General features: G+C 46.8%; 2 protein-coding genes across 3 annotated transcripts in view; both read right to left on the reverse strand.

Moving 5' to 3' along the window:
* Positions 1-9,205: 9,205 nt before the first annotated feature.
* Positions 9,206-12,820, reverse strand: part of FAM110A (family with sequence similarity 110 member A) — an 897,957-nt gene continuing 894,342 nt past the window's right edge. The window contains exon 9 of the mRNA XM_068262826.1: positions 9,206-9,345. The gene's annotated coding sequence lies outside the window, so the exon portion shown is untranslated. The remainder of the gene's footprint in view (positions 9,346-12,820) is intronic.
* The window catches only part of PSMF1 (proteasome inhibitor subunit 1), a 47,940-nt gene continuing 44,325 nt past the window's right edge, over positions 9,206-12,820 (reverse strand). Inside the window, exons 5-7 of one of the 2 annotated variants that reach the window (XM_068262835.1) lie at positions 12,737-12,793; positions 9,953-10,099; positions 9,206-9,418 (exon numbers count right to left, since the gene is read on the reverse strand). In XM_068262835.1, coding sequence (XP_068118936.1) covers positions 9,367-9,418; positions 9,953-10,099; positions 12,737-12,793 — 256 coding nt within the window. In that variant the 3' untranslated portion in view covers positions 9,206-9,366. The remainder of the gene's footprint in view (positions 9,419-9,952; positions 10,100-12,736; positions 12,794-12,820) is intronic. The other variant, XM_068262836.1, reaches the window with a different exon arrangement.

The following is a 12,820-nucleotide window of genomic DNA, read 5'->3' on the forward strand; positions in this document are numbered from 1 at the left end:
ACGGGACAATCAAAGCCGATCACGGGACAATCAAAGACGATCACAGGCCAATCAAAGGGCAATCACGGGACAATCAAAAAAAATCACGGGACAATCAAATACAATTACAGCACAATAAAATTGAATGTCAGCACAATGAAATTGAATATCAGCACAATCAAATACAATGCACTGGGAAGGTGATTGGGGGGGGGGGGGGGCTGAGGGCGATCTAAGGGTGTGGGGGGTTGATTAGGTGCCCGCACGGGGCAGACTGGGTCCTGATCTGGTGGGTGGCAGACACATGGGGTGACGATAGGAGATCAGTGAGGGATTACAGGGGAGAATAGATGTAAACAATGCACTGGGGAGGTTATCAGGAGGGGGGGGGGGTCTGAGGGCAATCTGAGGGTCTGGGTGGGTGATCAGGTGCCCCCAAGGGACAGTTTAGGGTCTGCGCTGATGGGTGGTGGTGACAAGGGGTGATAGACATGTGATAGATGGGTGATAGACAGGTGATCAGTGGGTAAGACAGCTATATAGCTGTATACAGCATACAGGGGGGTGGTCTGGGAGGGGGGTCTGGGGGGGATCTGAGGGTAGGGGGGGTGATCAGGGGACCCTAGGAGGCAGTTAGGGACCTAACCTAGGGGATAGCGTCCCTAGATAGTGACAGGGAGTGATTGATGGGTTTTTAGGTGGGTGGTGGGGTGCAGATGCTGGTGTGCTGGGGTGGTCAGGGGGGTTCTGAGGGCTGGGGTGGGCGATCGGGGGGTCTGTGTGGGGCAAAGTGTGTTTTTTTTTTACTCATCTGTGGGCTGCCTGTCCTCCCTGATGGTCGCACGACGAGTGACCATCAGCGGAGGAGGCAGCCAGTATAATACACTTTGTTACAATAACAAAGTGTATTATACTCCTCTGATTGGCCGGATCGCCGCATTTGAAACCCGCCGGCGCTTCTAATTGGCCGGCGGGTTTCCGTGCAGAGTGGGCGGAGCCTATTGCCGGCGGCGATCGCGTCATTGATGACGCGATCGCCGCACAGCCACCGCTGATGCCGCCCCCGCCGATGGGCGTATTGCGGTCGTTTGGGCCCGGTCTTTGCCGCCGCCCATCGGCTGGGGGCGGTCCTCAAGTGGTTAAGCTGCACAGAAGAAAACTGCCCGGGCTTTTTTCCCCTGATGCTGTGCAAAGCATGATGGGATTTCTGATGTTGTTGCTCTCGTTCTGCTGTTTTGGTGCAAATTTTTTTTTTTTTACATTTTGAATTTGACATTTGAAGCCTAGCGTGCGCAGCTGGAAGCCTTTATCAGGACACAGGACAGTTGGAACTGTGTCTCCTGCTCCTTGTCACCTCCTTTCAACCAAAAAGATGGCTGCCCCCATGACAAAGATGGCAGCCCCCATGAATCACAAACATTTGCCTGTTCTTTTAAAACAGGGTGGGTAACAAATTATATTACCTATCTATTCTAATTAACATAACTAATGTAACTTAATGACAGTATGTTTGTTTAGGCTGAAGTTCCCCTTTAAGGTCTAGGTGTAAAGTGGTTAATTAAAATCTTACCCCAAATTACCGTATTTCAGTTGTCACAATTTTATGTTTTAAAGAGACTCTGTAACATCAAAAAGATCCCCTGGGGGGTACTCACCTCGGGTGGGGGGGAAGCCTCAGGATCCTAATGAGGCTTCCCACGCCGTCCTCTGTCCCACGGGGGTCTTGCTGCAGCCCTCCGAACAGCCGGCGACAGACCCGACTGTAAATTCAATATTTACCTTTGCTGGCTCCAGCGGGGGCGCTGTGGCTGCTTTCGGCTCGGAACTAGACGGAAATACCCGATCTCCGTCGGGTCCACTCTACTGCGCAGGCCCCGGAAACTTGCGCCTGCGCAGTAGAGCAGTCCCGACGACGATCAGGTATTTCCGCCTACTTCGGAGCTGACAGCCACCAGAGCGCCTACGCAGGAGCCGGGAAGGTAAATATTTACATCGCCGCTGTACGGAGGGCTGCAGAGAGACCCCCGAGGGACGGAGGATGGCGTGGGAAGCCTCATTAGGATCCTGAGGCTTCCCCCACCCGAGGTGAGTACCCCCCAGGGGACATTTTGATGTTACAGTTCCTCTTTAAATACCATTTTCCTTGCTGGTAACTTATGTTCAAAGATCACGAAGACAAAAACAAAAAATGGGTCAGCACCACTGAAGTATTAATAGCTCTTTTATTGCTTCATAGGTCGCAGTAAAAGGCACTGTTTTGGGCTAAACAGCCCTTTTTAAAATTGCTCAAGACCAGGGTGTGTTGAGTAGTTGGAAAAAGGGCGGTTAAGCCCGAAACAGCGCCTGTTATCAGAATTAGAAATCTTTTAATCGCCAAGCACGACTAGGTCGTGCCCGGACTTGGGTTTGGCACATACAATTGCTCAGAGAAGTGAGAGTAGTATCAACATAAGAAAAGAGGGTACTTATCCGTTAGCCGGGCGAATCCGGCAGGTGGCGCTAATTACTATTCCCCCTCCAGGCCGACATGGATAGTAGGGAAAGATGTAACTCTGGTGGAGTTTTGTCGCCACCTAGAGGATGCGCCCGGCTAACGGATAAGTACCGAAAAGCGCATAGTCATACAATCCTACAGTATAAGAGCATAGACATACAAAATCATACAGTATAAGCAGTAGTACATATTAATAAGCGGTAGTCTGCAGGGTGCAGTTTAAACAGGTTTTACACTAGACAGTCCATCAGGTTGGTAACTGCAGCATTTGGGGGGGGGCAGCGTTAAAGATGCAGGGAGTTTAGAAGGTTGACGGCAGAGGGGAAAAAGGAGTCTCTATGCCTCGAAGTTCTGGTGTAAATGGCTCGAAACCTGCGGCCTGAATGGAGCCGGCTGAAAAACCTATTAAGCAATAAAAGAGCTATTGATACTTCAGTGGCGCTGACCCATGTTTTGTTTTTGTCTCAGTGTGCCCCAAGAGGTATTGGGGCAGGGCTCTAGGCACACCTTTTGTTTTACAATGGTGCTCCACACCTCACTTGTTTTAATCCAAAGATCACTTAGGCCTAATGCACACCGGAGCGTTTCCGCTGCGGTTTGCGATCTGCTTGCGGGTGCGGATCCGCTAGGGTAATGTATTTCAATGGGCTGGTGCACACCAGAGCGGGAGGCGTTTTGCAGAAACGCATACTCCCGGGCTGCTGCAGATTTTGGATTGCGGATGCGTTTCTGCCTCAATGTTAAGTATAGGAAAACCGCAAACCGCTCTGAAAAACGGCACTTCAGAGCGGTTTGCCAGGCGTTTTTTGTTACAGTAGCTGTTCAGTAACAGCTTTACTGTAACAATACATGAAATCTACTATACCAAAACCGCAAAATGCTAGCTGAAACGCTGCAGAAAAATAAGAAAAAGCGTTTCAAAATCTGATAGCATTTTGCGGATCTGCTAGCGGTTTTTGGTGTGCACTAGGCCTAAGAGTTTGAATAATGACTTTGGCAATGGTCTTACCTTCCTAGAAGTTGCGTTATTTGCCAGAAACATTTTCTCGGCCGTCTCAGGTCACCGTTCTGTTGTCTGTTAAAGCCCGTACCCACTACGTGATTTTTACAACGTCTGGCGATTATTTTGAGCCATGAGTGATAGTTTCCACGATCTTGCATTGTGGGTACAAGCACGCAATTACACAAATGACGATTGATGGATCAGACTCCCGCACAAAGTACCGCGATCATTTGACTTTCCGTTCCTGCCTGTTGTGTGCCGTCGCGTATTCCCACAGGTAGGAAGATGGATTCGGGAATTTCGTTTGTCGGGAGGCGTCGCTGTGAGGTTCCCCGATCCATAGGTGAATATTCAGCTTAAGGCTCCTCATGTGACCTCTGATCGGTTAGTCAAGCACTGGAAAAGCCCTGTATACACCTGCAAGACAAGTTATCCAGCAGGGATCACGACTCAATCCCTTGGGTGATATTGCAGGGCTGAGGCTTTACAGAAGTTACAAGTGACCTAAGCTACTAGAGATGATCAATGTCAATTATATGCAGCTTGAAACTGGACAAAACTAAATAACTTCCTGTCAATTGTATTGGTCCAACTTTAAGCTGCATAGTGTGCTGGTTAAGGGCTCTGTCTCTGACACAGGAGGCCAGGGCTTCAAATCTCAGTAGGGGGAATGAGCAGCTTTCAATAAAAAAAGGGGACGATTCATCATTTAGAGCAGATTTCCCCAACCCTGTCCTCAAGGCCCACTAACAGTACATGTTTTGTAGAAACCCACACACACATGCACAGGTGGGGTAATTAGTGTCTCAGCAGAACTGATTAACTACCTCTGTGGATTTATACAAAACATGCCCTGTTGGTGGGCTTTGAGGACAGGGTTGGGGAACACAGATTTAGAGGACTGCTATGGCAAAGATAAAATACAAACATGTAAAATTTAAAATGCATATGTATAGTACACATTCCTATAATGTCCCATAGTATAATGCAGGGCTTCCCAACCCTGTCCTCATGTACCACCAACAGTACGTTTTGCAAAAACCCACACACATGCACAGGTGAGGTAATTAGTGTCTCAGCAGAGCTAATTAACCACCTCTGTGGATTTCCACAAAACATGCACTGTTGGTGGTACTTGAGGATAAAGTTGAAAAGCCCTGGTATAATGCACTGGAAAGGGTTTATTTCCTATGCAGCTGGAATAGGTATTATTCATCTGGTGGCTCTGAACCTCTTACGGACAAGGTTTTGGACTACATGTCCTCATGCAAGATTCAGAGGCTAAAACGCTGTGCAACCTGAAAAATAATATGGCAATGCAATGGGCTTGTAAAGTTGCATTGTGGGCTACCGCTGCGATACCACCCATAAAAGAGCAGCATATTGTCCATGAACTTAAAGAGAACCCGAGGTATGTTTAAAGAATGTTCTCTGCATACAGAGGCTGGGTCTGCCTATACAGCCCAGCCTCTGTTGCTATCCCAAACCCCACTAAGGTCCCCCTGCACTCTGCAATCCCTCATAAATCACAGCCATGCTGTGAGGCTTTGTTTACATCTGTAGTGTCAGTCTCAGCTGTTCCCCCGCCTCCTGCATAGCTCCGGTCCCTGCCCCCGTCCCTTCCCTCCAATCAGCAGGGAGGGAAGGGATGCAGGCGGGGACCGGAGTTCTGCAGGAGGCGGGGAGAGCAGCAGACTGACACTATAGAGATAAACATAGCCAGCTCTGACAAGCTGTTTGTCAGCAGCGTGGCTGTGATTTATGAGGGATTGCAGAGTGCAGGGGGACCTTAGGGGGCTTTGGGATAGCAACAGAGGCTGGGCTGTATAGGCAGATCCAGCCTCTGTATGCAGATAATATTCTTCAAACCCACCTCGGGTTCTCTTTAAAGCGGATCCGAGATGAAAAACTAACTATAACAAGTAACTTGTCTATATATTTTATCTAAAGTTTAGATAGTTTACACAGCAAATCTAGCTGCAAACAGCTTTAACAGAATATGATTATTACTGTGCTACACCTGGCTGGCACCACATGCGTGTTGCCTCGGTAACGTACTGCATGCTGTGCCTTATTCCATCACTGCAAAAGTAGCAGTGTGATAACCTCATTGAAATATAACTGCATCGTGTAGCGTTGCCACCATATTGCCCGTTGCACTGCAACGCAGTAGTCTGTAGACAGTATTTTTTCCTACATTTTCAAAAGCATTCCCTGAATAACATTAGCACAGTCTAAATGCCAGCCTGAATTGTACCGAGCAGGTGGGCTGGCAGGCATCTTTCTACAAATCCTTACCAGGAAGTTAAAAAGGCTAAACAAAACTTTGACCCTCTCATTGGGAGATGGACTAGTCTGAAACTTGCCGATAAGAGGATAAGAGCTGCCAGAATAATTAAAAAGGCCCTGTAGAGACATATAGAAGAATGCAGTAAATTATCTAGGATACCCACTTTTACGGTTCCTGGTTTTAGCATCATAATAACTTCCTATATTTGTATGTAGCTCCGCCCTCCCAGTGATGCTTAGCCTAGGCTATTTAGCTATGCAAAATTCCCCTCCCAGAGCACTCTGGGAGACCAGGTATTATTTTCACTGGCTTTAGAAATCTCAGAATCGCACATTCAGAGCTGCACCTGACAGGGCTAAAGATATCACCCCCTGTGAAATGTCAGAATGTAAATCAGGGTGAGGAAAGGATTTTACAATGGGAAACACTGGCTACATAATTTATACTATGACATTTGCAGTAAAGTGCCAGTGCAATCAGTAACAGCACAGTTCTGAGCTCATGTATTGCCCCATGTTTCTGTGTGCACTGGCACTTTACTGAAAATGTCACTGATGACAGCTGCATTTCATTCCACGCCAATATTCCTTCATACCCTTCTAGCCCTGCTTAAATAAATTATAAATTAATATTGTAAAAATAAGCAAATTGTATTCATTACATTATTTTCACTACAGTACCTCTTTAATAAAACCTACTGAAAGTGCCAGCTGCATAGGAAACAAGCCATTTACAGTGCCTTTCGCTACAGGTCAAATGTACAATATGCATGCATTTTATAGTTTTTCATCAAAGTTCTACTTTAAGAAAAAACAAAAAAATGCATCAGAATTTAAAGAACTGAAGCGAGAGAGATATGGAGGCTGACTATTTATTCCCTTTTATGCAATACCAGTTGCCTAACAGCCCTGCTGATCCTCTGCCTCTAATACTTTTAGCCATAGCCCCTGAACAAGCATGCAGCAGAGCAGGCGTTTCTGACATTACTATCAGATCTGACAAGATTAGCTGCATGCTTGTTTCTGGTGTTATTCAGACACCACTGCAGCCAAATAGACCAGTAGGGCTGCCAGGCAACTGGTATTGTTTAACAGGGAATCAATATGGCAGCCTCCATATACTTCTCACTACAGTTGTCCTTTTACAAGCCCGATTTTGAAGTAATGCTCCAAACTTTTGCCGCTGATAAATAAGCACAAAGAAATAACACTTCACAGATAGAGAGAAGCAGCTATATCCAGCTATATCCAAACAGCAAATCACAAACCAAAAACCAGATGCTGATTCAGTGTATCTTGTTCTGTCGAGTATTTATTATGAGATTCAGTGATTTCCTCTGAACGATTTATTAGCAACAGGTCAGAAAACAGGCGTTTTATTTAATATGCAGAAGCAGCCAAAGACAGAAGGGCTAGCCCGGAACTCCAAACGCGCAGGGACAGCTGCAGGTTCCGGGCAGTGCAAGGACACTAGTTGGAAAATGGAGTAGTCTGTTCATCCCTTGCAGATTGTATACAGTTTCACCAACTCTGTCTCCACCATACCAGCACTGTCTCTGTTAAGCCAAGGATCCCCTGTCATTGTATCTTGTCACTGGTTTATAATAAAGAACACAGCTTATGCTGCTGTTGTCTTGTGTGTGTGTGTGTGTTTTTTTTTTCAATTTCTGCATCACAACAGTTATACAGAATACCCAGATAACTCAGGGTGACACAGAACCACTAGGAAATTATAAAGGGGTAAAAAAAAAAAGCCCTCCAACTAAAAAGCAACACTCAGAGTACTTTTGCCTTCTTAAAACAGAAGGTATTTTTGCGATAATTCTGCTTTAAGTGAACAATTGTGGTTTTCTATGAAATATCACTCCTGAATATGCAAATCATGCCATAGAGCAGGCTTTCTCAACCATGGTTCCTGGAATACTCTGCAGGGGGTCCTTGGCATTTTCCCCCATCCTAGGGGAAGCATAATCGAGCACATTATAATGGGGGGGGGGGGGGGGGTGTTACTGTAAATATAAGCACTAAATTGGGGCGTCAGAATAATAATGAGCACATTAATAAAAAGCACTAGAAGGAGACAGTAAGTATAATGAGGGATAGTTTAATAGGAGGTAGTGAAATAAACAGCCTCACCTTCTTTTAAAGACCATGCCTCCTGCTAAATACATGCAGGGGTTCCTCAAGATCAAAAAATTGTTTTCAGGGGTTCTTTGAGATCCAAAAGTTATTTAAGGGTTCCCCCATGGCTGCCATAGAGCTAGATCAATTCATGCCATGCACTGATGAGAGCCAGAAACCCTGAAACAAGCTGTTTGCATGTTGGGTTGATGTGGCTCTACCGCAGTGATAGGCAACCTTGGCTCTCCAGCTGTTAACCGGTTTACGACCGCGTCACGCCGATGGGTGTGGCCGCGGCGGGAGCCCCAGGACCGCCTAACGCCTATTGGTGTAAAGTCCTGGGGCTGAAATTTGCATGAGATCGCGCGCACATCTCATTCTCGGGGGGCGGAGTTCCGCCCCCTCTTCAGTCTCCAGCGGCTATTGCCACTCGGGAGACTGTTAGAAGGCGATCACGCCGTCTATTTACACTGTGCAGCGCTGCACTGGGGACAGCCGTGTGAAATCACTTGTGTGCAGTGTTGTGCGGCCCTGAAGCTTGGCCTTAAAGCTGCAGTGGCCAATTTTACTAAAAATGGCCTGGTCACTGGGGGGGGGGGGGGGGGGGGGGGGGGGGGGGTTAGCCCTGCAGTCCTCAAGAGGTTAAAAGGGAACTGAAGCGAGAGGTATATGGAGGCTGCCATGTTTATTTCCTTTTAAGCAATACCAGTTGCCTGGCAGCCCTGCTGATCCTCTGCCTCTAATACTATTAGCCATAGCCCCTGAACAAGCATGCAGCAAATCAGGTGTTTCAGACTTTAAAGTCAGTTCTGACAAGACTAGCTGCATGCTTATTTCTGGTGTTATTCAGATACTACTGCAGAAAAATAGACCAGCAGGGCTGCCAGGCAACTGGTATTGATTAAAAGGAAATAAATATGGCAGCCTCCGTATACCTCTTACTTCAGTTCCCCTTTAAGGAACTACAAGTCCCACAATGCATTTGCCTTTATGAATCATGACTGTGGCTGTCAGACTCCAGCAATGCATTGTGGGACTTGTAGTTCCTTAACAGCTGGAGAGCCAAGTTTGCCTATCACTGCTCTAACGTATAAGCTATAGGCTCACTATACAGCAGCAGCTCTGGATGTGTGCCTGGTTTTAGGGGAAAAGAGATGATTTGCATATAGTGATGCATCATGGGAAACAGTTGCTCATTTACAGTTGAATTATTGCAAATACTTTGTTTTAATAAAGCAAACCTATTCAATAGTTATACACTTAACTGGAATCTACAAACTTATTTACAATCAGTAGGTTGCAAAATAAGAAGTACTCACTTTCTTACCCTTGCAACACATCTCCAGTTTTAATGTACAACACAAGGGGGAGCTAGAGTACCCTTCAACAAAAAAACATCTGGCCCTCATATTGGTAAAGCAAAGAAACCAGTCCAAAACAACAGGAAAAGGGCAAAAAGGCAACATGGTGTAGTCTGCCATCACATGAACATGTCGTCATATCCGGGGGGTGGCAGATGGTCGGGGTCAGGTCTGGGGAGGGAAAAGTAAAAACTCATTAATGACTTATCCTTGCCCTAAGGAATGGGCTTTAAAGAGACACTGAAGTGAAAAAAAAAAATGAAATAATGAATTGGTTGTGTAGTACAAATAATTACTAGAACATTAGTAGCAAAGAAAATATTCTCATATTTTAATTTTCAGTTATATAGTGTTTTTTTTATAAATGGCTTTATTCTCTAATATTTCAAGTTTGCACACTACTCAGCATTTTAAATATTTTCACAGCCCAGTGAACTGATGACCTGTCGTCTGCAAAGAAAAAACAGTGACTGACAGTTGAGAAATCAAGCTTCAGAAGACAGAGCTCTCATTGCATAGATAACAACTGGAGTTTCTCAACTCTTCCAGTTCCGGAAACATTATTATACTTATGTCTCTGCTCCTAATGTTTTATTTCTTAGCTGTACTACACATACAAAATCATAATTTTTTTTTCGCTTCAGTGTCTTTAAGATATATTTATATACAGTATACATGATAAAGATAATTTGTTATTAAGCTCACCCCGAGCGTCCGGTGCCTGGAGGGCCGAAGGGGTCAAAGCGAGCACCAGGTGGCACTGCTCCTGGAGGGAGGCCTGGTAGAGGGTTAGGTCTGGGTCTTGTACGTCCTGCATGGAAAGGATCGAAGATCATTCCTCCGGAGTGCCCCCTGCAGGAACACAATGATATAGATGAGTACAGATGGAAACCTTCAGTCATTTTTAAGTGAACCTGGGGCCAAAAGAGATAGTGTGACTTAAAATACCCCTAAACTGTTTATCGATCAAAATAATTTTAACATTGTTTTAGTTGTGGTGCTGTGACATATGTCACAGCACCATCCTCCCCCTCCAGGACCCACTATGTCCCCCGCACTGCTCAGCCGTCGATTATAGGCGAGGAGGAAGTGGCAGTTCTTCCTCCTCTCTACCTGTCCTTAGTTCCGCTCCCTCTACTCTCCTCTTCCAGTTCCAAATAAGTGTTACAGCATGCAGTGTGCAAGATCAGGGCCGGATTAAGGCCAAGGCCACCAAGGCCATGGCCTAGGGCACCACAGGAGCAGGGGCAGCAAATCAGCAGGCTAAACTGGTGCAGCATTTGCAAGCTTGCAAATGCTGCAATGCATATAGATTAGGTGAGCGCCTGACTGCGGTACTCTGCTGCTAGAGGCCTGTGCTGCAGCCACCTTGCTCTCTGTGCACGTTTGCATTGTGGCCGGCAGCTATGGATTTGGGCAGCATTGGAGACGGAAAGGAAGAGGAAGCTTTTGCACTGGAAATGAGCGGAGAAATGACTGACACTGATAGTGTGAAGGTGAGCTGGCTACCTATACTGAAAGGGGGGTGGGAAAAGGAGGGATTAAGGGAGTCATCTGGCTACCTATACTGGAGAGAAAGGGGGAGGAGTCATCTGACTACATATACTAGAGGGAAGGGGGAGGGATCATCTCGCTACCTATACTGAAGGGGGGTGGCTGGTGAAAGTGGCCTAGGGCGGTAAAGAGTACAAATCCGGCCCTGTGCAGGATAGCTGTGCTGTATGTGAGCTCGTGGCAATGGAGGTCGGAACGATAGTGTACTAATAGCTGTATTAGTATACTATCACAAGCTCACATACAACGCATCTCACCTGCACGCTTTAACATCTATCTGAAACTATAAGCAGCGAGTGGAGGGGGCGGAACTAAGGACGGGCAGAGAGGAGGAGGAGGAGGACCGGACACTTTCTCCCCGCCCATTAACCACATTCTGCACAGTCGAATATTACTGCTGAGCAGAGCAGGGGGAAGAGGGGGGGGGGAGGGGGTTGCTGGAGTGTGAGCATAGTGCTGCACAAATAAAACAGTATTAAAATTATGTGGATCGTAAACTGGTTCATGGGAACTTTAAGCTGAGACAAATTGTGTCCGCGTCATTTGATTGCGTCATCAACAGAAGCCTTCACCAGGGGAAGCCACGCAAGAGAGAATATGTGTGCTGTTTGTCACTGCAATTTCCAGCTGAGGTGAGCTGCTATTTCATTTTACACAGGGTGCAGAGGAGACCAGCCAGGGGCTGAGAACCACCCAGCACTGGAATCACTAGGAAGGTGAGCCGGTCTACTGCTATTTAATTTTACACAGGAAGCAGAGGAGACATGGGGGGAAGGGGAGGGGGGGGGACAAGGACAGGACACGGGACCAGGAGGGGGGAGGGGGACAAGGACAGGACAAGGGACCAGGAGGGGGCACAGGGGGACCAGGAGGAGACACACACAGAGGGAGCAAAGGAGGACAGAAGAGGACAATGATGATTGGGGTGAGAACAAGACGCTCATGGAACATGGATGCACCAGGTTTAGTATATTTATTTCCCTGGTTTTTGCCCTCTAAACCTAGGTGCGTCTTATATTCCGAAAACTACGGTATCTGCTTGTGGCACATTTTTCACTACAGATACACACAACTGTATGACCTGCGTGTACTGGACAAAAAAACACCTGCACAATTTAGTTACAGAAAAATTTGAACACAGTATTGCTAAAAATTGTTATATCAGTGCAGCACAAACCTGTTTACAACTTAATACATTTAAAACATCCTTTTCATTTTATTTTGTAGCCGAGATATTGCCTCTGGATCCCAAGAGGCGTCCCAGTGTCCTCCACAAAGACGTTGGCAAGAAGGGACCCCTGAAGCGTGGCCACACTGCACCTCCTAGTAGCACGGACTCTGATCGGGCTCGGCTTTTCCTGCTGGAGCCTGAGCAGGTCAGTGCTTTTCAGGGGTACCAGTGTTGGAACAGACTGGTGGAGAACAGGGGAAGCCTCTCCAGGATCCAGAGGCTTCCTCCTCCCGGGTAAGTATCACATAGGGGCACTTTTTTCCCCTACAGCTACACTTTAAACTTCCATAATATTTATTTGGAGTATCGGGAGTCCTTGTGCAGCAGCTCCTGGGACTGTTTCTAGTGCATACCTAAGGTTTAACTTTAAAGTGACCCTGAGATGGGGCCACAGGGATAAAATATACATACCTGGGGCTTTCTCCAGCCTGATTGACGACGGGAGTGAGACAGGGGAGCGGGCCTGGCTGGACTGCACATGCGCCGACTGGCCCTGACTGACTGATTTCCCGGAGCCAGTAGCGGGCGAACGGGGAATGGAAGCAATAAGGCCAGAGGGGGCTGGAGGAAGCCCAAGGATTGTATATTTTATTCCTGTGGCCCCATCTCAGGTACGCTTTAAGTACAATTGCCCTGTGGCTAAAGCGAAGCTCGTGAACATACATGGTTTCCTATCATCATACATGAAGGATCTGCAAGCTCACCCCAAGGGATCCAGGTCTGCAGCTCCGTAGGGGAAACGTCCACTGGGATCTTCTTCCCTATTGAAAACGATGACAAGATATGGA

The sequence above is a fragment of the Hyperolius riggenbachi genome, chromosome 12 (assembly GCF_040937935.1).
Source record: "Hyperolius riggenbachi isolate aHypRig1 chromosome 12, aHypRig1.pri, whole genome shotgun sequence".
NCBI classification, from domain to species: Eukaryota; Metazoa; Chordata; class Amphibia; order Anura; family Hyperoliidae; genus Hyperolius; species Hyperolius riggenbachi.